Source organism: Vanessa tameamea, chromosome 6, assembly GCF_037043105.1.
Source record: "Vanessa tameamea isolate UH-Manoa-2023 chromosome 6, ilVanTame1 primary haplotype, whole genome shotgun sequence".
NCBI classification, from domain to species: Eukaryota; Metazoa; Arthropoda; class Insecta; order Lepidoptera; family Nymphalidae; genus Vanessa; species Vanessa tameamea.
This window is the reverse complement of record NC_087314.1, coordinates 11,558,819-11,585,963: the sequence shown is the minus strand read 5'-3', so window position 1 is coordinate 11,585,963 and position 27,145 is coordinate 11,558,819. Positions and strand designations below refer to the sequence as shown.

General features: G+C 30.7%; 1 protein-coding gene across 1 annotated transcript in view; it reads right to left on the bottom strand.

Annotated features, from left to right (window-relative positions):
* Positions 1 to 27,145, bottom strand: part of LOC113396341 (serine/threonine-protein kinase DDB_G0283821) — a 153,343-nt gene that overhangs the window by 89,544 nt on the left and 36,654 nt on the right. The window contains exon 2 of the mRNA XM_026634240.2: positions 18,651 to 18,806. Within this exon, the coding sequence (XP_026490025.2) occupies positions 18,651 to 18,782 (132 nt within the window). The 5' untranslated portion in view covers positions 18,783 to 18,806. The remainder of the gene's footprint in view (positions 1 to 18,650; positions 18,807 to 27,145) is intronic.

The window sequence follows — 27,145 nt, the reverse complement described above, 5'->3', positions numbered from 1 at the left end:
ACGATATTTAAGAACAAAATGAATGAATCGATTACATTATGCAAATATTTCATGCATTGATAGACAGTACCGAGATATACATATGTATGTTTCATGTTGATACATATCGTTTGATTGGCTGCCTTATTGGTCTAGTGGCTAGTATGAAAATCCGATCCTGCAGATCCCGAGGTCCTGAGTTCGAATCCTTATTCGGGCCGATAAAATGTGATTGGGTTTTTCTAACGAAAAATTCGCGGTAATAACCCGGAGTCTAGAAATTGAAACTGTGTAAACTCCTGTGCTGTGTGTAAAGCATGTAACGCCGTTGGTCCCCCGTTTAAACTAATTCCACTCGTGTCAAATTTGCGGTCCCATCGGATTATGAGTGCACATGTGTTTGTGCACACTTTTGCACTACAATATGTCCTGTTTAGTTGGCTGGTCTCCCTTGAGATTGGCCGCCGTCCCCGAAATCGGTAAGAAGGCCATCATCATTTACTTTGATAACATACGTATACATTTATAATATAATAATGTTATCCATAACATTTAAACACATATAAAATATCTTGAAAATCTATTATTTTTATTTTGAGTCTACATAAGCCAATACTATAAACACTACATAAAATTATAAGAACACCACCGAAACATGAAAACCCTGTCCTTGATATCATAATCGAGTATAAACTTAATATACTTGTATAAATATAATATATTAATTGAAAAAATATTCTACAAACACTAATATAAAAAAATATAATACGCATAAAAGTGTCTGCATTGTAGGATAAAAATTGTCTATTATAAATGGTATAAGACGTGGAATGAAACTCAACGTAGCAGTTCCCACGGGAAGGATAATTAATTCCATGCGAGCGAAACCGTCGGCAACAGACCGTATTTTATGTTTCACAGTGTAGTCTTAAATTAACCATATATGTTTCTTTCATTTCAATATAGTTCGCATATGTACAGAGTAATTTAATAAAAAGACCTCTTTCAAAGCATATTTTTATAGTCCACCTACTTCATAAACACTCGTGTATAACTTAGTTTATTTAGTTAAATATATTAAATCTTTAATTATCACGACGAAATAAGTAACCAAGTGTGCGAAAATAATCAATCTAAGTATTTATCGTAGGTTTTTGGTATAAAAATATAGAATATGTCTTCCCTTAGGCTTCGAACTTGGTTCATACCAACTTTTATCAAGTTAGGTTTCGTGGATTCGGTGTGAAAGCGTTACAGACAGACCGATAGACATACAGACATATAAATATATACTTTAACATATATAATATTAATATAGCTTATGTTTGACTTGTCGTTTTAAGGCAAGCTTAATATTTTTTGTAGTATAAAGGTATATCTACTTGTTTTATCCTTCGTAAATTACAGTTTTAAGCCAAATATGATCATCATCAATCAACCTTTCGGAATTTGCGTGCTGGTTTTAACCACGAAATTCAGAATAAAAACTCTAATATGTTGTTTCCTTTATGCTATTTACTTCTCTATCTCCTATATGATAAGAGTCGCTTTCGTATGACATGATGATGATTTGTGACTTATTGTTTAATAAGATTTAGAGAAATTGTGTCGAAAGTGGAGAGCGTAAGGTTGGTAACTGTTTGTAAATGATCTTGGTAATCTGACAATAAATATGTAATCCAATCACATTTTATCGGCCCGAATAAGGGGTCGAACTCAGGACCTCGGGATCTGCAGGATCGGATTTTCATACTAGCCACTAGACCAATAAGGCAGCCAATCAAACGTTATGTATCAACATGAAACATATATATATCTCGGTACTGTCTACTTAGTTTTCATGACAGGCAAAATATTTTATTACACCACACTTATACCTTTTCCTCGTCATATAAAAATAACAGATTACTATTCACTATATTCAAAGTTTAAAAGCTACAAATATCCAAAGTTTACTTATTAAAATAGCATAAATTCATTTACTAAGTCTCAGTCACTGTGACTCGGTGTAATGTCCCAGTGAACATGTCTGGGAGAGAACCAACTTGGCAGCTATTCTACGACCAAACTCTTAGGCTCTGTGTAGCTACATTTCATTTTGATGATTAATATAAGGTTAATAGGCGGAATACAAACATTTGTACTATGAATACAAGATAGAGTATTACCAGAATAAAAAGACAGATATACAAATGGCGAATCTGTTGCAAACATAAGCCATTTTTAATAATGACCACCTGTAATGCTTTCTACGAGATATTATCAAACTACAACGCTGAAATACAAAATAAAAACGGTAGAATTAAATTTCATGGCTACAATTTACTGATATTTTTTGATTATTTGCGACCATTATACTGATTTAGGCAAATATCGATAGTGAGGATCAAGCTTGAAACTAAAGTTACACGAAATAAAAACATTTTTCGCTATTCGAATCATGCTTTGAAATATTCAAATTAAATATGACATTTTTTACTATGACCAGGTAGTCAGCTTACGATATGTCTACTCCAAATAATGAATTATTTATTTGGTTGAATTCATCAATATCAAATGAGGAAATAATAACAATAACGATTGCGTTGATAAGAAGATCGTGGCAAGGTTCGAAGGATTATTATTACATGTTACACAATATCTGAGAGAATGCGCGCCATATCTTTAAGGAAAAATTAAAAAAACTGAGTCAGGCTTGGTAAGCATTTTATGATCATTTTAATGCAACAACGTTAAAAATGTTGTTACGAATTTGGTGTTTATTGGTTACTTAGTGGTTATAAGACTATATTAAGTGTCATAATTTATTTAAATTGATATTTTAAATTGTTTCTCAACAAAAACTTTTGGAATGATAATAATGTTTGAATAAAACATAAATTATTTATAATTAAGTTAAAATATTTATCTCCAAACTGATTTCGGCAGCTGGGACAATCTCAACGACGGAATCAACGGAAATCCGAACTTGGCAGTATATTAGATGCAACAAATAGCTTCTCATGCTTTCTGAACCACGGGCAGTGCAACACTGCCAACATTTCCGCGATTTGTGACAATCCTTTCACAGAAAAATTACTTGCGTCTTCGCTCGATAATTTTACATAAACTAACTACAACTATACAAAAAATAATGTTGATACCAGTTTAAGTATAAATACGGACGAAAGACAAACAAATACACTGTTTACATTTATACTATTGATAAACGGAAGTATAATTTCAAGGAGTATTCATATAATGGCAATCAGGGTGTATTGAACTTTCGACAAACGAAAAAGGCATTATTAAAATTGACCTTTTTCATAATAAAGCTCTCCTCCAGCAGTTATTATGTACACGTAATACGAACAACATGTTAGTTGTTACATCAAACGTGTGTAACAGTACTTGAACAATGGAACATGTTTTTTGCTATTTTTGCTAATATCGCTTCACTGTACCGTTATTCTAAGTTTATTGTTATTTCGTATGTTAATTACTCGTTTATGAGGATATTTTACAACGTTTAAGATTTATGATGAACTAAAAAACAATACTGAGCATTTGAATTTTTTAATAGAATAATTTCAGTTGTTTTAAATACAATTCATAGCAGCCAATGATAATATTATATACTAATAACAGTTTTTTGTTATTTTATAATACTTGTATGAAATGCATATTACATAAATAATGGTCATTGGTCTATATGAATAACATCATGACAAAAAAGGAGAATTATACAAAGGTATACAAGTGTAAAACCTGAATAAGAAATATTAATTATTTCTTTAAAAACGCAGACAATAAACGCAGGTTAACGCTTACCAAATATAAATTTAAAATAATAAGTTTTGTTTTCAAATCATTTTTTTATTTTTCCAAACAAATTTGTAACGTTATGCAAGTATACACGATAAAATAAGTATACAACCGATACGGACCACGGACGGATAAAGTGTTTTAAATACTCTATGGGAACTTTTTCATTTCCCGGAATAGCTTCCCTTCATATTGAGTTTCGAAATATCCCGTGGTTTCCGCTTGATGCGTGCACAGACAGGAGACGAGTAATGTCTAAGGACGAGTGAATTTTTAAAATATACTAAAGATATTATATATGTTATTGTGCAGGCTCGTATGGGATGATAAAACTCACTGATCCATTATTATTCAATGATCAAACATAATTTCTCAGTACCACTGTGTTCTGATTTAAAGGATAAAAGAGCCGGTTAGAAGTACTAAGGATATAGTTAGAATTTAGAGGTTGGCAGCACACTGACTGAAAAACGAGTGCTTTATATTTTTATGCCAGTTTTACGGGCGAAGGTGACTAAAACACATCCGGTGATCCATTCGGTCGCGTTCCTTTCTATGGAAATAAATCTCATACTTTTATTTAAAAATGACTCAATAACTTTTTCTAAATACTTTTCCTTTTACTCAAAATTGAGTGTAAGAGTTATGTCTTTATTACAGTACGGAAATGTGATTACTTATTATAAGAGTAGACGATTTTATCGCCTTAGTCCGGAACTGTTAATAAATTATAACGATGACCTTATAAGGTAAAGCGGACCAATACAGTCAAATCTAGATTGTCATTCATATTTCAAAAGTAGATTTATCGGTGTTATTCACGTTATTGATAAGAATTTAACATAATTAATTATGCATGACTGTACTATTACATTCTTTTCCGCATCTACACGATTGATTCATTGTTACTAAAGTCCCTTTAAATAACTTTTACTTATTACTTATTTGTTAAATATGTTTGGTCGACTGGCTCGTTTCATATCGGCGACAAAGCGCCGAATTAGGAAGTAGGTGCTACACTCTCGTGACTCATTAAACACATAAAACCTTTTTCGCTTGATCCTCTCCAGTCATTAAGGGGGAATTAATATTTTTTTACTATCTTATAGATCTCATAATTTATATACATATCCAGATCCAAATCCCAAACTAATTTTACACCAAATTGCCTTACGCTTAATAATATATATCAGATAAAGTATAAATTATATTTAAACTATAACATCATCCATCATACGTAAAAAACAATGATATTTAATAATTGAATTTGTTTATTTAATAAAAACTTATAAAAGAGAATTCTCTTGTTTGTCAAATTGTAATTTATGATAGATCCCATGATATGCATGTAATAACTAGTCGTAGTATCAGGTTAAAGATCTAATGGTTCAGAGGTCAAACATCGTATGTGATGAACCTACGGAAGCGATTGTGTTACTGTAATTTATAATTCATACACATTCATCTTTGGTCAAAGGAATAAAGCATCGTAAGGAATAATAACGCAAACGTGAACGTACTGGAAGCTTACTTTAATATAATTTAATAATATAGATTTACTGTATTAGAAATGAAAAAATAAGAAACTCAATAAGCAGCAGTATATTACTAGCATTTGTCCCACCGTTGCGTTAATACTTCCTGTTTTTTTTTTGAGTGTTTGTTTGGAGCCTATTGCAATATGCTGCTGATCTACTGTGTTGGCGGTTGTACATGAGGCCGAATTTCATCCGATACATGCACGTTTCGCAATTTGTGTCTTCACCGCTAAGCATGAATCAATAAATGAATAACGCCCATTTAACTGAACACACATTGATGCTTGTTTGGATTTGAACTCCTCAATAATTTGAGGCTGAGAAAAAGTAACGTGCCTTCGACATGTGCGCGTAAGCACTGCTTGTCTGACGAATACATTATACGTACGAAAGTAACTCTGTTTGTTCCACTAGAGCGATTGCGTTGATTTTTAACATAGTAATAACCCGATCTCGGGTTATTGTAACCACTGAATTTACAGGAAAATATGCGAAAAATAATTTTGACGTCGATATGCAGTATACAACTATTTTTTTTATTATTCATACACTATACTTTACGGCATGAATTGCTTCATTTTGTATATTTTAAAATATTCGTATGTATGAAGTTAAAAAAAAATAAATCAAATGTTGGAATAATAAAAGCTAAGCTAACATGTTTTAAACATTTAAATTGAAAAATAAAGTCAACGTGAAATTGGTAGCAAATGTCGAATCGAAAGCGCGTAGGCTCCAGAAACTTGCTCCACAAATTTCCTTCGCTCGATTTAACTTCGCGGAGTACAAGTGTTACGCCAATTTTACTGCAAAATTTGTTGATAGTTTTCGTCTTAAAATTATTCTTACACAGTTACTCCTTTTTATAGAGTTTCTATCGAAAATGCTTATAAAACATGATAGTATTTGAGACTTACTTATTAAGATCAACATATTAATAAGAAATATTAAATGCTTATTAGAAAGGCATGTGTTAGACGTTCTTAGTACTATGATATGCGATAGGTATTATGGAACATACGGAAATATGCCATTAAATAATTTCCCTGCGCGACCACAAGTCAATGTTTGTGTTACACGAGATAATTTAAATGGTGTTTTTAAATGTCCATATGAGATTTCTCAGTTCTCGTAGACATGTAGTTTAAGAGACTCTGTTAAAAATGTGTTGGTTATAAGAATAAAATTTCAATATCGTTTACTATATGGGAAGTTTATTTAATAAAGTATAATTAATAAAATAATACATATAAAAGACACCGCTGCTTTGTACACCCCTACCTCTTTCTCTCTCTTTTCTTTTTATCTCTGTTTCTTTCCTCGATCTTAAGGTTGCCTAGAAGAGATCGCTGTTTTAGCAATAAGGCCGCCTCTAGTGCATCTTTCTTAAACGTGTCTAAACTATATGTTTACTGGTGTACAATAAAGAGTATTTTGATTTTGATTTTTGATTTGAAAATACTAGTCGTCCCTAGCGGCTTCGTTCGCAGTTTAGGATTTTGATCGTCAGATTTTATGTATAAAAAAGCTTGCTTTATGTCAAATCTCATCAAATTCGATTCAGTGGTTTGGTAGTAAAATAGTTATAGACAGACAGATAAACAAAGTTACTTTAATTAGTTAACATTAAAGTTAGAATATATACACCTTCAAAGAAATATATGGCATATTAAACTTATACATATAATTCTAACGACGTTTGCGTAATTGTTTAAATGGTGTTATAAATTATAATATCACATAAAGCTAAATAATAAATGATTGTTTGAAATAATTTAGCTTATATTAAGATATATTTATTACCAGTCTGACGATTGCTGCATAAATAAATGTATAGTATGTAATATATATATATATATATTATGATATCGGTAGGCGGACGAGCAAATGGGCCACCTGATGGTATGTGGTCACCATAGACAATGGCGTTGTAAGAAATATTAACCATTCCTGTTACGTCCCTTCTGCCTGTAGTTACTCTGGCTCACTTAGCCTTCAAACCGGAACACAACAATACTGAGTACTGCTGTTTGACTGCTTACACTGGCTATCCATTAGCCACAGTAAAAATTTATATTGTTAACACCTGACGAGCCGCTAGATCGCGGGGAAACTGCGTAGACCATTATTCTAATAAAAAAATATATTGAATATAATAAATCCCACTTAATCAAAATTCGGTTCCAGCTGGCTTATTTATTACCAATAACTTTTTAATGTTGCTATCCGTTACTTCAACCGATATCCGGGGATATACATACATGGTCATTAATAAATATTGTACATTTTATTTCTATAATATAACAATATTTTTAGTAGGTCAAACTCAAAAGTCTTCAAAGTGTTATTGGGCGCTATGTTATTATTGTTTTGTTAAGTAAATCTATGTTTTGTATTATTTTGTTAACTAAATCTTCACTATAGGAAAGCTCTTTGTCAAATAGCCGTGGAGCCGCAATTATTACGACTAATGACAGTAATTACTACCGAGAAAAGTGTAATAGCGGCAATGAACTTGAAATCTTATAATCAGATATTTTGTCGAGTTCCCGGACTTTCATTTGGCTTGAAATGAACATGCAATTTATTTAAAAATATATGTAAATTTACAAGATTTATTATATATTTCAATAATTTTGGTTTCACTTTAAAAAAATTTGCGTTTAAAATTATCTAAAAGTGTAACTTACTTTTAGATTACTGATTTTTTAACACATGAGCAATTGGTCTACTTGATAGTCAGAAGTCTCCATTAGCCGTAAACATTAAAATACATAAAAAGTAAATAAAATCTATACTAATATAAATGCGTACTAACTATGTTACCTCTTCACGCTTTAACTTTGATATAGATATAGTTCGATTCCTATATTTTTAATTCACCCTTTGAGAGGTCGAAATTAGGGGAGACGGTTTGTGTCCTATAGGTAAAGTTTTATAAATTTCGCTCCGGTAAAGCCGCAGAATTAGCTGGTATTAACTATATCTGACACTACATACATATATCTTGAACTAAGATGTCTTTCAAATAGGAAAAGGAATACACATTGTATTTCGGTTCCTGTATGGTAATAGTATTTAACCAAAGCATTTTACCAGTGACTACATACATACGATGCCCAAATTTGCCACTAACAATGGAACGATTCCACAAATTTTAAATCAGCTTAGAGTGCTATGAAGCGAGCAAAACTGCCTTAGGCTCTCCCAATTCCTATGTCCAGTGGACAACGATTGATTAAATGATGATGATGATGATGATGATAGAATAGCTAATGAGTGGGAGGATCTATCGCTTTCACGAAGCACGTAAATACTTTAGCCAGTTGTGTCAGGCAAAATAAAAATAGTTTATGAATAGCGAAGGATATCCTTTAACAGACATTGTGAAATAATTGCAATTGTATCTTCCGTTGATACATTTATAAAATTGCATTGATCCAAGGAAAGTTTCAATATAAACAACTACTGGTTTTCTTAACCTATTCTCCAATAGAAAGGGCTTATTACGTAACGTATATTACGATTTCTATTATCGTATCAATAGAATTAAATGAAGTTAAAACGATAACGAGCCATGTAATTGACACACGTGTACTGTAGGGTAGAGAATGTTTACAAAATCGTTAAAAATGTATAGCTCTTATTTCAAAGTCATACGGTATACAATTAAATGGAACTAATCACCCGAGAACTATAAAAAATTGTGTTCATAAAAGCACAAAATTAAGACACATAACATTAAAAGAACATTAATATAAACCGAGCGTTTAAAAGATTAACTCACGGGTCAAAACATGAACTATCCGTCAGTAGAATAGAGCAGTTCTATTTTAAATTAATTGAATCAAGATAAATGGCATTCTAAAGACATTTATGTGAGACGTATTGAATGCCCTAACATTAGTTTTACGATGTAAACAATTAAAGATATTAACGAATTATGCAATCAATAAAAGCTTTAGTATGCAAGTGTGTTTATAATAAAAAAATGTAGTTTCTAAACGAACAAAATCGACTATAAAATAATATGCTTCAACTTTTGTATTATTTTTTTTGTTGTTAGAAATATTTAAAGACAGGAGATCTGAAGAGACGAAATAAATAAACAAACACATTTACAACCAGCATTAGCGCTTTGTGCAATCACCTTCTGATAAATACCCAATAAGCAGTTATTCTATCGCTAAACATCAGGACGATGTAGTCAATGTAACTTTGGGCACCAGAACAGAACATCGTAGTTGTATCGGTTGCTTATGTTAGGAATAGTTATATAGTACGTGTTATTATCAAGGAAATGTAGCAGGACTTACAATTTGCAATTAGGACTTAAAAGATACTTAAAAAATTCACTTTCGTATATTATGAATGTATCGTAAAATTTATCTTTTTTACTATGTAGGTATATAATTTTCGCGGAACTCAAAAGCACTTCTCACTTTTATATACGCCACATATCATCAAGTAATTGAAGACCACGATTTATACGGTTAATCAAAAGCCCTTAAAACGTCATTCCGCTGCAGGCTGTACGGTAATGACCATCCCACTTACAAGATATCATCACTTACATAAGCCAATCATTTAACGATCAAGATTTATAGATAATCCATCGTATGTGCAAAATGACCACGAGAAAGTGATTATACGATATAATTGACAAGTATTTCACTTTATTATAGTGTTTTATTTATGTTGCATATCATTTATAACGGCTGTTAGAAATAAGATAATTTATTCATCAATTATGTTTAATTTATAGAAGAACATATACCGGGGTCAGGATTTTGATGTAAATTATAAATTGTTTACAAAGTAATTATAAATTTATAAAGTGTTGGTAGGGCTATGTGTAAGCCCGTCGGGATTAGTACCACCCTCTCAACAGTGATTCTTAATAAGGCACATAACATCTTCGTTTCCATGATTGGTGGTGTATTAATATTTCTTAAATTAACAATGTCTTTAGGCAGCGGTGGCCACTTACTATTCGATAACCCATTCGACAGTCTCTCAACCTATATGACACAAAATCTATATCCCATAGCAATTAATTTTTCCTGGAATCAAACCATTTATATTTATATATTCGCAAAGTACAGAAACAAATTATCAAGAATTGTGTTCCAATCTAGAATATTGTTCTACGATAATGCCAATAAATAAAAAGTTTTCTTAAGACATTTACAAAAAACTTTATGTAAAACCAATTTCTTTTAAATTTATTGACTTTTCTTTGTCTGCAATAATTCATTAAAAAAATGTGTACGACGCGCGTTGTATGTGTCATAATATTATGAAGGTTTAGTGGATAGTAAAGACCCTTTATAGTTTGACCCATTTATTCCATTACTACTAAAAACTTGTAATATTATAATATTAATAAATTTATTATATTTTTAACATCAAAATATACTTTATTCAATTAACCTCTTACAAGCACTTTTGAATTCTTATTTTACAAGATTAATTTTAATATTAAACTAATAATTTCGTACATAAAACCTTGGCTAAAGGTACATAGGTTTAAAAGTAAATGGTAATAGAATTTTTTACGCGATAGTTTCTCACGGCTCTTTATTGGAATCTATAAAAATGCGATGAAAGTGTATAGAACATAAAATTAAATTCATACACAATAACACATAAACTACGGCTGAGTTACTTTAAACTATGACAAATTAAACTCTAACTAACAATAGTTTGAATCGAAAACGGAGATTACGATCAGTATATATAAGCTTTTTGTATTGAACAAAAACTTTACTTAGAAAACGAAAGGCATTTTACCGGATACGTGTGAAAAGATTCAAGATAAACGACATTTTAATTAAATATATCTATATAGAGCTGAGATGGTGAAACAAAATTGAATTAAAATCGATTGAACGATTTGAATATTAATTTGTATTTATAAGGAAAATCTTATCCCTAGGAAGCCTTTGCGGTGGACATTTTGAGACATTTACGGACTGTTAAAATAGTTTTTACCTCTACAATGGAACAATCTTTAGCAATTATCCACACTGCTCCGTTAAACCACGCCCACCTAATACAATTTCAATATTACAGCATGTCTTTTTAAATAATATACAATCTAATTTTGTAAATCCAATTTTCATTGCAAAAATAAATTCGCATTTACATCATATTAATTATTATCACATATTTTTTTAAATAAACAACAATAGCTTGACATAAAGGTGCAATTATTTTATAACGAAAACCGTGAACGAGATTACATTTGTGACATGAAAATTTCAAAATTTCAATCGTTTTTTATGACACTGTCGGTCAAAGAACAAAGCTAAGTTATTACGAGTGAAAAGTAAACATTTGTGTAACTTCTGGTACAAATGAATATAAACACCACTTTGTGGATGCTTTAAAAATAAACCATTAACTAGGTGATGTTTTGGGAACCCTTTTAAGAGTTCAATTTAAGTGGGACATAGCGGAAATGACTTTTCTTTCTCGCCACTAAATGCTTTTTTTGATCACATATTATGGATTAAAAGATTTTTTAATAAATAGAATTAGACTTGATGTATTTTGTGATATTAATATAATATTATTAATACTTAAGTATAGCATTTATTTTTCATATAGAAAATAAATATAATTTATGTAAAAAGTTATCACATTGTACTTTCGGGATAAATACATAAAAACTAAAAAACCAGCAACTATTCAGTTGCACTTAGCTAAAATCTAAATAAAACATGTCTCAGATTGTTCATAGCCTTTACGCAGCGTTTCTTCAAAATCAACGACGACTAAGGTTTTATTCGTAACATAAGCCTTTAAACCTTCAATAGTTACAAGTTTGAGCACTAAGAAATATTTAATCAAAATATCCAATAGTCGTTAGTGTCGAATCGAAATATTTTTTTTTAAAATAAAACATTATCTTAACATAATCACTTAAACTTAAGCATCCTGAGCATTTAATCACAAAGTATACTAATAAAATTAGAATAAATCATGACCAGATCGTGGCTATCATTGATAATAGCCTAAAAAATTAAGTAATTGAATGTAATTTTACATTCAATTACTTAATTTTTATAAAAAAGATGACATTATTTTTGTAACAAGTGAATGTAGAACGGTAACGTAATAAAGATACCTTCGAGGAAGTGGTCGAGGCCTCCGCGGTGTTCCAGTTGTTAGAAGTGTAGACATCTAAGCATAACGTGACAACCTCAAACAATCTTATATTTCCCTATTATGGTAATATTAAACCTTCATGGTTTGAAACTCTTATACATCTACAAATTCATAATCACGCAATCGTTAACAATAACGTAATAAAATAATATATGAAATGGATACCATACGTCGCCAATGTTTAAAGTACCGATACTTTGTTAGATTGTTATATGAAAAAAAAACGAAATATAAATAAATATATATGTTAAATTGCTATATGGCTTCGTGGCACGAACAGATAATATTATAAATAGTTTTATTAAATGTTTTCATCGTAACGCAATCTCATATCACAATAGAAATTTAATCCTCTACAATAATACTATTTTCGTTCATAAGTGTCCCGGATTCGTCTGCAGAGGAAATTACGAGGCGTCAGACTAGACTCGGCATAAAAATGAGAGAAAACAAGACTTTCCCGATTATTTAATACTGTGAGTTGTGAACCGAAAACTAAAAAAGTAACATTTAATTGTTACTATGGCACTGCTCTGTGCTAATTTTACAATAAGCGCATTCTTATTTATCTAAAAGAAATTATTATATATAAATAAATTATTTATATGTATAAACATAATTTTGGAAACAAAATAACTTATACCTGACCAGAAAATACGCATGCTGTTCGGTTACAATTATATAAATAGTCGATTTTCGTTTATTTCCTACTGACGTATAGCTTCACAGAAATACGTCTCCATGAGCTTAAATATAGGCCGGCAAACTTAGATTGTGCGAACTGTACTTATAAGTTGAAAATTCATCGATATTTGTATTACAATTTAGTTTCAATAATCTAATATTCCAGTTTATTTATTTCTAAATAAATAAATATTCAGTACAATAAATTATTTTTGAAATAAATATATTATTTTAAATATTAAGCTACTTTTAATATAATAGTATAATAATGCATTTTTGGCTAAATTATAAGACAAATATATTATATAATCTTTATGGTGAATTGTATCCATTAACACAAAATGTGTTAGAAATATAAGCATAAATGTCGTCAAAATATTAATAATTAACACAAATAGTAATGTGTTTGATACCAATATTTTAAATGCGAAAGTAAATCTTCTATCTGTCTGTCTGGTACGGCTAAGCTGTACGGATATGATGAAATTTGGTTTATTGTAGCTTGAACTTCATAGGCTACTTTTTATACCTACACCTTACGGCTGAACCTCTATCCCGTCCTTCCTCAACCCGTTGACCAACCCCTAGTAATTTCATAAATAGTTAAATCTATATAAAATATAACAACAAAAAGTAAATCATCGACAGCACGTTTTAATAATTACATTCGAAAAATTTAATTTTATAGCGATAATGTCCGAAAGGCTGACGTCGAATCTGGCGACTCTACGCTGGACAGATGAAATCTCAGAACAAACAAAAGCGACCGAGCGATCCATTGTTTGAAGCGAATTGAAAATAACGATCCATTCAGCTTCGTTTTGTTATATTTTTGTTCTATTTGTAGATATCACTTTTACATTAATGCCTTTTCAAATTTGTTTTACAATTTGCAGATAATAAATCGAAGTATATGATACGGATGTTTTGTACATGTAATACATGTAATGTACGTGTAATGTTTGAACATTCGTATTTTTAACTTGTAAGTACTTGAAATTAATGTAATTTTTAGTGACAATCATAAATCACTCGTACAGTTATACATATATAATATGCAAATAAAAACAGAATAAGAAGATAAAATAAAATTATAGAAAGCCTTATTCCCTGGGCCTAATTTCGATGAAGGTAGATATTTTCCTTTAAATTGTTCTAAAAGTAGACGTACTTTTAATATCTTCCTTCCAAATATTCCATTATATTTATTGTTGTGGCATATATAGGATGGTGTTCGTGTAATGCCTGTGTTCGCAACACTGTGTAGATAGACACAGTCGTATTTTTTATTAAACTGTAGCAGCTAAAATTCGATCAAACTTGATATAGAGTGATACAGCTTAGGACGAAACGCAATTATTTATAATACGACTATTAATTCTTGCCGTGAACGTACCTGCATAAAAAGAAGAAAAAAAATCTTTAATAAGAATTAATAAATATATTTCAGGTAAATCGTCCGAAAAATTATATGAATTTATTATTATATTTAGTATAAAAGTGATTCTATTCGCGCGAAACATTGTCGTATACAATATTCTCCATAATAATATGAAAGTTAACAAAATATTCTCGCATAATCTCAAAGATAGCGGCCATTCATTTTATCTAGCTGACATATCTCCATACTAAAATGAAACAATGACGCGCTACAACGCACGTATAAGATTTATAAAGGGCCCGCAAGTGACCTGCGTTGTACTTTCTCGTTCTCAGTTCCTATGGTAGCCTCACGTAACTTCGGTTAATTTTATTACGCTTCTGCAAATATAATAAATATTTTATTATATGTTCAAGCGATATATGGAGATTAAGTATCTTATATTCCTAACGTTATCGATAACTTCTCTCTTCTCTGATCTATCGCGTATATGCTTATTATACCTCCAACGGATATCAAAATAATAGTGATGAAGATGTCTGTTTATTTCGATTTCCTTATGACTTATTATAAAATTGATAATGATCTTTCACAATAATCACCATCGTCATACAAATATTACAGAGCTATAATTTACGTTTGTTTTTTTTTAAATTAAGTTCATAATACCAACGTAGTCATTCTAACTGGTCTTTCTTGGTAGAATCTACACTGCGAAATAGTCAGCAGCTTCAAATTGGAATCAATATTGTAGTGTGCTGCGTCATTAGTGCTTTTATGAGACTACTCGAGTAAAGAATATTTTGATTTCCTTTCATTGGTTTCTTTATCATTCGTGCAATAATTGTGATAAATCTCTAATCTTATTCGTGCGAAGTGTGGTTGGGTAGCTAGTATAACATAATTATGAACATTTATTTGTGGCAGCAATAATAAGGAAATGTATTATCCGGGAAAGCTTAATTGGATACGTGTATGAATTCACATTCTTGGAAATGTGTTTGTCATAAACGGTTTTAGAATGTAACTCATAATTTACATAAAAATCAATAAACGGACTCAAATATCCATTATCAGATAAATCATTCATGAATTATCTATAATGCTCTCAATTCCGAACGAATCACGCACATTGCTCAAACGTACTCGAATAAATTAAATAAATTGAACTCTACAGCACCAGATACAAGGTTGATATTTATTTAATAATTATGCATGAACTTTGTCGCTGACCAATCGGTTTCAGATTTCCAACACATACTTCTGTGGCTTCAAATCTGAGTTAAGTAACGAGCGAGGTAATATGAAAACCCTTTTTTTATCTTGCAGTAAGCATACATAACATACATAAGCATAACAATACTATTAAAATATTTTAATTAATTATTAAAAGTTACAAAGATATAAAACTATCCTTTTCCACTTTTTTAATGACGTTTTTGTATTGATTGTTTTTTATTTTTTTTATTGTGCCCTTTCCAATATATATACTTTTTACATTTTTTTAAAAATATAATATCATTAATCCTCTGCCTCTTTGTATATTTAACAATTGATTGTGTAAATATTTTTTTAATTGTTCTGCAATAAAGTATAAATAAATAAGTGTTGAGTGACTACGTTACATAAATCGCATAATTTCACATTATGTAATTATGTAATTTTTTTACGAATTCAGGCAATTAATTGCACGGTATTTAAGGATATCCATTTAATATTACTTCTTTAGGTACTAAGAACATAAACAAAATATTTTCAAACCGCTACATCTTTATACTAAGTCCATAAATGAAACTAACAGCTAAATTAGCGATGTAGTTCGCTCGATTTAAATTAATAGCACAATATATAATGCAAGTCCGATGCACTTGTGATATATTTAAGTCATATGTACCGGTTACTAGTCTGGATTAGTCTAATGGTTTGCATTACACTCATTAACTGACTGAAAGCATTTTAATTATAATTATTTAAAACGGAAACATCTGGTCTATGTTAGATAATTATGTACATTATAGAATTAAGAATTTTAATTGAAGAACAAATTATATTCAGTAAAGATGAGCCTCATCAGACGGTAAAAAACTGATTCTTATGTAAGAACTGGTCTTATTCCTCACATACGCGGTTAGTACTTGCCTCGTTGGTCTAATGGTATATACAAATACTAATAAATCCTTAAGCGAACACCGGTTCGAAATGTACCGAGTGTTATTGACAAAAAATCTATTCAAACAAGTATAAAAAAAGGCTTTATCATAGGCAATCGGTTGGTAGATAAAAGTTTGAAATCGCTGATAGTTTTGAGTGAAATATCAATCTATATAATCACCTTACATTTGTATTTAAGATGTCTAGACATAGCATCTGTGAATGTAATCATTCATTAGACTGACGAACGCAGATCTAGTTCTAATCAGAATCCATGGAAATGCAGCTGCAATGAATGTCTAGTTGAACGAAATTGGAGGCAGCTGTGACCCCAAAACAATGACTTCACTGGAAATGGCAAAAAACATTCCATTTAGGTAACAAAATGTAGCCAAAATTTAAATATTTAAAACCAAACGATAAAATAAACAACTGATGATCTTTAAATTTTGTATGTTTCTTTTAACTCAAATTTTAAATATTTGAATATTTATATCATATTGATGTTTGAAATTAAACATTCTAAAATTATTTATACATAAATATATTAAAGAAAATATTTTCGTTTATTCTATAATTAGTGACACATTATTACAGGTAACAATACATAACTTGTAATTCAGCCACAAAACATAAATAAAGAAAAAAAATAGAAGATGCAAATACTATTTATCATTTAATTACTATGAACCTACGCGTCATAGGTTTAGTGGCTAATTAAAAAAGCTGGAGATGCTTAGCTGTGAGGTTCGAAAGCCGGATCGGATGTTAAAAAGTTATTCGTTTTTTCCGTCAAGGAATTCTCAGTAGGTGCGCAGCGCAGGAAGCAGAATTGGCAATGGAGTTTAGTGCCTCGGAAAGAGCGTAAAGTTAAAGGTAAGGTTATGGAAAGTGTCTGTTGACTTCAACATTATAACATCTTATGCGTTGATGTTAATCTTAGAAATAATATTGTTTTGGTACATTGTTATTATTATTTATATAATAACCTATAAACAAAAATAACTCAAAACCATAACTTTCAAGCTTAAGTTGAATGTAAAAGTGACTTGTTCAAGGTGCTAAATATGAAATGTTTATTCACTCATGTATCGCATTATCTAAAGCTACTCACAAATAAACATTAATGTTAACGCAGTCATTTCTCACGCATCGAAAAACGAAAGTGTAATAAAACATTATAGAAGCGAACAGTTCATAAGTACTTTTTATAGCTTAAAGCGGTCATAAAATTAATACTTTATTTTCCCTTTCGCTTATATTTTTAACAAACATGTCGAATTCTTGTTAACTTTTTGTAAGTGTTTATATATGTATAAAAAATAATTGTAATATATATTTTATTGTGACGTCGTCGAATACATAATGTATCGTATAAAGGAAATTATACTTTCATCAGATCACCGTCAATTTCATCTATAATAAATAATAATTAATTTGCAAGTGCTCCGGACGCAATTACATTTTATTGTAAAAATAGTTATCCTATCTCATTCAAACCTATACCAAATTCACACACTCTCAAATTAAACATTGATAATTATCAATTATTAAATTATAAACTAGATTCTCACGCACTATTTTTATCATATCTATATTTGAGATATTATATTTAGCCATATTTATAGTTGAATAATTTCAATACAAAAACTTTCAAATAATCAAAAACCCTAAAAGTATGATTGTGATGCTGTATGGATATAAAACTTTTTGTTAAATCAAAGTAATCCAAATTATCGTAAAGTTACACAAAAAAGCACGAAAAACATATAAAATCGCCTCGAAAAACAAAAGCTCATCTATGACGAGACTATTGAATTATTTCAATAGTATTATGTAATTAATAAAATTGATTAATATTAATAAAGCCGTTAAAATTACTTGGTGTTATTTTTTAGTTATATATAACACAGATAGAAGTATATGAAAATATTGCTCACCTGGAACAGCAGATAACCAGAATCGTACATCCAGAAGTCATCTGGCGCGTTGCCCGGCTTCGTGAGGTGGATCGCGAGGCAACGCTGCAAGATAAGTTGGCAGCGCTGCCCCCCCGCTCCGCGCACACTCATGCCTTAGGCGGGCGGCGGCATGCTCTGTGAAAAAAAGAAAGAATTAATTATCACGTTATTTCCAAACTGTTTATCATTTGTTATTAATCCTAACCAGACACCGAAGAAGATTACATTCGTAAGTAATAAGACACCATCTCAAAAGAAAAGTCAACCTGATTATTGTAAATGGAAAAGTCAAAAACATAGTTATAAAATAATAAACAAAAAATTATAGGTAATGATTTTTTATACAATTTTAATAAAAACCTACCACCTCACATTTATAAAGTACGAAGTACGAACAACGCTTATTATTCTTCCAAGTTATTTTATTATAAATCGACGGGACAACTTCTTAACTGAATTTCTCAAAACCTCTACCATAAAATAGTTTTTTATTAACACGTACTTTATATGTAAATAAAGTGATGTAATATTTCAATATAATTGGCCTATTTATATGAAAACACCTCCAGATTTCGATCACATTTAAGCTTAATCTGATAAGTTATAGCTAGTTGTATCAAAGCCTAGTCTATATTTCAATTTCACTGTTCAATACCAGTTATATTTTAGAAGATAAACCGTAATGACGAAATACATTTAGTCAATAAATTCCCGCTATTTATCCACAACTAGTTTGTAGCCCTTGCTCCGTTTGAATTAGCTAAGCCTTCTTACCCAATAACGTAATAGAAACGGTTGAATCTGCGCTATTACATAAACAAGTAAACATTTGTTTGTCTGTTACTTCTTATCGCATAGGAGACCCGATAGCTCAGAGGTGTACGGATACATGACTGTTCCCACTATTGTCAAGCCCAATACAAACTTTACGCTCGCTGTGTAATACAGCGTTGAACACAGGCATTGATTGATTGATTTCGCTGGACACTGGATGAAACTAAGCACTTTCTTACCTTTAACGGCTAACGCAACATTAAACAAGGCATGGACAAAACTAAATTGCTTTAATACAGAGATGCAATTAATCGGCGGTACGTTTAGCTTTTCTATTCTATTAGAGTTTAGGTCTTCATTTTAAAATTTAATAAGATATGTCTACCAAATAGGACTAATATAATCTTAGTGCTAGTTTTATGTACTCTAAAAATATTAATGTATTAAAACAATTTGTTACAGTTATCTCATTTAAACAGGGGTAGATAACGACGAAGGAGATTTAACAAATAAATTCCAGCTATATATCAACATTTCCTAAACAAGACGTGTCGTGTGACCGGTTACGTAATGGCGGAGGTGGACACGCAGAAATTATTTCATTTGTCATTCGTTTACGGGAACACCTGAATCAATAAACTATATGGCACGATTTGTTCTCCATCTCAACGATTATGTAACGTTTAAGCAACATGAGACATATTCTGTGACACATTTAAATGATATATTAACAATATGTCTTGTTGGTCTAGTCAAGCTTATACGGCTGCAGTTACCGAAGCTAATGATCTGAAATATTCTCACTTAAGTGAGGTTAAAGCAAATTCGAATTATATTATTTTTAATATTGTCAATCGACATCAAATTAAATAAGATTTCGGTGTCGTTTCACATAGATAATTCATATAGGAACAGATAAATCAATCGTCAATTTATTTCGCTCGAAACTTTTTGCACATTCCGAACTTTGAATTTCAATAAAATAGACACAACTAAACTCAATTCAACTGCAACTGTTGTTGTCCAATAAGTTTTTTTGAATTCTCTTTTTAAGCATTAAATGTTAGAGATTTAAAATCAAACCAAGGAAATTGGCGATCTTTGATCATTTGATCATGTCATCTGATTACATTTTAGTCTTTTCAACAAGGGAATTCGTCAATTATATATGAGTTTGCACAGACCCTCTGGTATGCAATCTGCGTTTATTTACGCACTGCCCAGTAATTGTAATCACTACGATATATCATCGAGGTACGACATAAATTTTACAAATTGACTTTTTCATTATTATTGCTTTATGACATAAATTCTACGTCATTCGATGTTAATTACGTCCCAATATACAACGAACTACTAATAAACGTAAATATAATTATAGATATAAATTAAAATTGCGGATCAATCAAACTGAAGACTATTTTCTAATTTAAGAAAAAAATAATAAAATAAACGAGCACTACAGTTTTAGCTAGTCGGTCAGCTTGTATGATATCATTGTGTATTTATAATGTTTATCTTAGCATTGTACAATATTTGAAATGTCAAATCTATTACATATTATTCAAGCCAAGAGTTTAAGATAAGTATCAAAAATCCATTGTGCGTACAATAGAGTCCATTTGTCTATAGTGACAGTGATATCGATTGCATTGAAGTAAGGTAAAACACTAAAAAGCTAAGAGCTAGCGCATGTTCGACACTACAATAATAAATTACTCGCCTTCAAATATAAAATTTTAAACAACCTTAAGCAACTGTGAAAAGTTTACTAACCATAAAATCTTTTACATGCTGAACAACCCGAAACAATTGTCAGAAGTCCTTGACATGACGGTTTGAGAGCAAGGCGACACAAGCTAATAGCCATACCGCGTCCTTTCACGCATTTGTTTGCATAAAATTACACTTCCACTAAATGATAGTTGCGTACTAACGCATAATTAGCGATTGACAAACCTATATCAATGTTAAGTAATACGAAGTAATTGCTTTAATATTTCCGTCAACATCTCATGGATAAATTATCATATATTACATATTATTGTTTTAATTAATTTCAAACGATTTTAATACAAGGAAAGTATGAATGATATACATGATATTTCAAATTGATTGAATTCATTATTTTTAATTTAAACAAATTACATATTTCGAAAACAAGGAAATAATTGAAAACGTTAACTTATCCTAATAACGCCAAATACGGACTTTAAATTGCATATTAAACATCATAGCGGAAGGCGAATAATTATATAAAGCGACATAATTTCAGTGTCTCAACTAACAGCTCTTAGAGAACGCATTTCCATAATCGGAAACTTTACCTCACTTTTCATCCCTTTGGAACTTTATTACAGTTAAAAATAGACCTTTTATGTGGTCCATAAGATTGACATTCCTTCGATTTTTTTAAACAAGTTAAAAGGTAAACGCTCATGCCGTGGACACTACAACTTAACAGCGCGCCATTACAATGCTGTCTGAATCGTATTACATAACTTTTGTTGATTTACTTTGCAGGGAAGAGATTTTACTTGAAGGAGAAATGCACGTTTATTATCAAATTATTCAAATTAAATATTTCGTTGCTAAATTTCACCGCCCTAAGGACACATAATGAGCTAAGACTCGAGAGTAAATTTTGTAGTCATTTATGCAATTTCTAGATTATCGCAATAACATTCATATTTCGATACAAAAACAATGCACCTCATTTCGGCAACTATTTTTATTATCATACCATTATTAGTCAACAGAATCAAGATAGTTTGCATACCGCTGTAAAGAATTATCTTTACTATTACAAAATTAAATTATTAACGGAGAACAATTCTGTACATTCTAAAATTTGTTATTTTTATTAAACGTAATTAACCATCAAAATAGTCCTAAAACTTTTTCCGTCAATCAAAGATGATCACAATTCTGTGAAGTGCAATTTTATCCATTTTCGTTTAATTATAATTAATGGAAACCCAAATTGTAATATCTATATTTTTAATATAAATTTGAGGTTTGACAATAATTAGAATTGATTTGTTTTTTTTCGAAATTTATTTTGAAATTCTTAACCAGAGAGCAAGGTGCACCTTAAAACCTATGTAAAACATTAAAATTTTTGTCCAACATTTTTTGTGAGCGAAAATAGAAACGATATTTTTATACTAACATAACAGTTTCCAATTAGTAGACACCTACAACATTTTGTAGCTCTACGATATCAAATATAAACACTACAAAATACTTTTAACATTAAAGAAATCCAGTTTCTAACAATAAACCATATGCAGCATTCCTAAAATACATGAATCTTATAAATACTGATTCAAGGTTCCTTAAACGCGGAATAGAACGGTCCGATACGATCCAATTATAAAATAAACAATCGCAAATGAATTTATTTGTAAGTGCGGTTTATTGGAATGTTGACTTTATCTTAAATGGTTACCGCTTAATACTTCCCCATTCGGATTATTCCTAGGATTATAGATCTTGAAAACAATAGGAGACATAATGACGTTTTTATTAATAGATACTTGGGCTTAAGGGTAAGATGACACTTCAATGAGTCCAAAGAAGAAATTTTCCTCGAGAAATCAATAAAAATAATGAATACTTATTTCAATTATAAATGAAAAGACGTTTTATTAAGTTTTTTGTAGAAGAATTGACTTCATCAATTAATTAAGTTTACTATTAGTATGTTCATAAAAAATTGATATAAATATTTGTGTTCAAAAACTTCTAATAAGTGAACGAATAAATCGAGTAGTTTTGAAAGAAAACGCACATACATTTGAGATTAAATAGAACCTTCGGTTCTTGTAATCGGTTATTTAACCGACTTCAAAACACTTATTTTAGTAGAAATTGTTTTGAGTTACAAGTCTAATCATTCACTCGATAATGGCACGTCTACGTTTCTAACTACTCTTAATGACCTTAGAAATATTGAAGACATTATATTATGATAGTTTCAAGTTAATAACTTGAACAAAAAAAGTACCTTCATGACTATAATTTTAACCAATATTCCGATATTAAGTATTTTATGAGATTCATCAAAAATAATTGAAATTTAACATGCAATACTATTCAATATTTCATAAATATTGTCAATATCATTAGTAATTATAGAAATTATTCTCACTTAAAAATCGAAAAAAAACTTATAATTATTCGTACAAAATCAATCCGTAAGAAACAGGTTATTATTGGGATTCAGGAAATTATTGATGCGTAGTATAAGCTCTTGTTTCTTCTAGATTATGATATAGATCAGAAAACAAAATGCTAAAAAAGCCGTATAAACACAAAATGTTTTAAGAACCATAATTTCATTGCGATAACGATACATTAAAGTATTGTGCCTATACAAATATAAAAGAACTGTATATATACTATGTAGGCCAAAACGAAAAATTATACATAACTGTATACACATATAAGCAAAGCCTAATTTAATATAACAGTAAATCTTTCGCGTATAAAAAGTATTACTATCATATTCTACCGCAACATGAAATCAAATTACTCACGAGTGTTACATTATACCTACTGACATCCATTCACAAACGTATATATTTTTATGGCATCGGTAGGCGAACGGGCCAATGGGCTACCTTATGGTAAGTGGTCACTGCTGCCGTAGGAAATTTTCTTACATAACCAATGCGCTTGTGCCGTAGTTATACTGGCTAACTCACACTTCAAACCGCAATACAACAATACTAAATATCGCTTGGCGGTAAAATATAATATGAAAGGGTGGTACCTACCCCGACGGACTTGCACAAAGCCATACCACCAAGGAAATAATAAATAGTTACTTTTTATATTGCTTTGATAATTTTAACTCCTTATTTAATATAACTGAAAATCATCGGGTAAAGTGTTTGAAGCAGATTTCAAATACTATATACTAAACACAGTTATTCCATAATTACTTTCCTTTTATTTAGTAGGGTAGTATTACTTAATATTACGGGAAACGTCAGCTTATTTTTGAACATATTTTTTAAATATAATAACCATTTTTTTTGGTGATCATGGGTTGCATCGCACCCAACTATCGCCTATTATATCACTGCGGGAAGAAACGTTAACATTACAAGGCGCAGAGGGTGTAAGGTTTCCGCCGTTTAAGCGTAACACTCAATCGACCACAGCGTATATGTATGTCTTAAATCTAGTAGAAGTTGTCAAGACTTCTGCAAAAGGCGGTTCTCATTTGCCTAATATTAATACTACTATTATTTTTGACACATATTATACTATTTTAATGTGTACAGACTCGACACGCAAAATTTACCACTGCTGGGCAAAGCCTCTTCTCTTCATCAAGGGTTTTTGAACAGTTCCTCCATAGCTGACTAGTGACCGAATATGTAAAGACGTAGGCAAGTTTCCTCACTACGTTTTCTTTCACTGCCTGACACATGAGATTTTTAACTTCGAATCAAATGCTCGAATACTCAGCGGTGCTTGCACGTTTAAAAGATACATGTTGTCTACTGGGCTTTCTCAGCTCATTTAAATTTGCGCTACACCATTATCCTAGTACATGCAAATGCGAATCATTTTTCGGCATCGCGTGTACGTTACGATAGTAAATTGCGGTACTCCATTTTGAGAATTAAGGCCGTGCCACACCAGAGCTGTCTATTGTCGGTCATTATAACGGCATCACCGCCGATTCTGGTGTTGTGTAACCATTGCGAATGAAGTGTTTTTACATCACCGATTGTATCGTCCCCTCGTTTCGTTCAGGAAACGATAGCTTATTAGGTGTTAGAAAATTGTCGACGTTCAGGAAGTTGGTAAGCTTTATGATACAATTAACACTGACCCTAATTCCTAATCAAGACTTTAAACCTATCTTAAATGATTAAACAACTAAGATACGAGATAATATAATGCTTAATAGTTCAACGTTAACGTGTCGCCTAGCGATGTGAAAGTCGCTGGTTTAATCTTACCCCTCGGACGATCGTCAAATCGACCCCTAACGGCAGTAAAAAGGAATATTCATATATATATTTTTTAAAATCAGTCAAAAATCTACGAGACCTCGTGTACGGTTATCTGTACTAATGTGTAAAGTAATAGATTACCGCTACTACCTGTGTTATTTCCCAATATACATCAAATATGTTTATCCTTTATGGTATATTGACGTGATTTAAAAAATATCGTGAGGAAACCCGCTTGTGACTAATACAGCATAATGGAATAAACTCCAAACCTTCTCCACAAAGGAAGAGGAGGCCCACCAGTAGGACATTTACAGACTGTTACTAAAATGTCATATACATCAAATAGAGATTGACATCTGCAACATAAAGCTACACCTCGATACCTAAAGTAGGTTTTGACAACAATTTCATTTATTAAGGTTATTTAATATTATTAATATTCATAAGCATAAAACTTCCGAACACTTTTTCGTTCTAGTGTTTTTTTGAGTAGTAGATATATTCTAGGTCACACTCAAGAAAAAAATATTTACTTAAAATTCTCACCGAGACGATCCAATTACCTTTAAAGACTTTTTATATTCTACAAATATAGACAAGAAAGGTGATATACTTATCGATTTCCCGCTTATGCCCGGTCGCCATAAATCATTAATTTATTTTCGTTTTCCACATTATAAATATACAATAAAGTTAATGTGCCCAGTTGCCTAGTTTCTAGACACGGTAGAACTTTCATCACTTTTTGCATTGCCTATACCATAAAGATGCACAGAGAAAGTAATGAACGGGAAAGTCTGATTACTAAAGCCTTAAAAGATTTACGATTTATATTTTATCAGGTGAGCCATAACCCACTGCTATTAATATACTAGCCTTCGCTGATGTTTCATTTTAACTTAAAATTGTGGCGTTTATCATCTTTTTCTAATATCGTTTTCGTAGCCGACTATGTGTCTCTAAGCTTTATCTTACAACTAATTAATGTTTCCTGTAATAATGATTAACTAATCAATGGTTATATTGCACTGTTACCTACAGAAACACCTATTATGATAAATTAGCTACTGAATAATTTGTAGGTTGCTGTTATATTTTTGCTGCAATTGTGCTAAAAAATGAAACAAAAAAATATAATAATTTTATAATATAGTATTTCAAAATAATATTTTGCTTTTCTTAAGTGATCCTTAATACCTATTTATTAAAAATGATCTGTTACTATTAAATGATAATTTTGTTATATCTATACACATCATTAAATAAATGTTTAATCGAGAATTAACAATCAGACAAACGACCTTTGTCACAATTGTATCTAATATTAAGATAATCCAATTAAAAAATTCCATTCCATGTTGACACTCGTTAACTCGCTTAAACGTTTAAAATAATCATTAGTCGTGTCTGTATCTGATTTGCACAGTTGTGACACGAACAGAAGCAGGAAGCACCAATTCGTTTCCAGGTGAAATATTTCACTTTACCGTTTAGTAAGTGTCGAGTGGTTTGCGAGATAAGCTGCTGAATTCAGAGATAAGTTGAGATCGAGCGTGACAGCGGCACAATGACAATAAGCCACTGAGCTATTTTTGCGCGCGCAGGTTTGTATTGCGTACGTAATTTATTTGACCACAAATAATACGACTAGCATAAATCGTATCGTGGTCACTCGTACAATCGTATAACCTTAACCTTAGTCATGATAACAGAAATTGGATG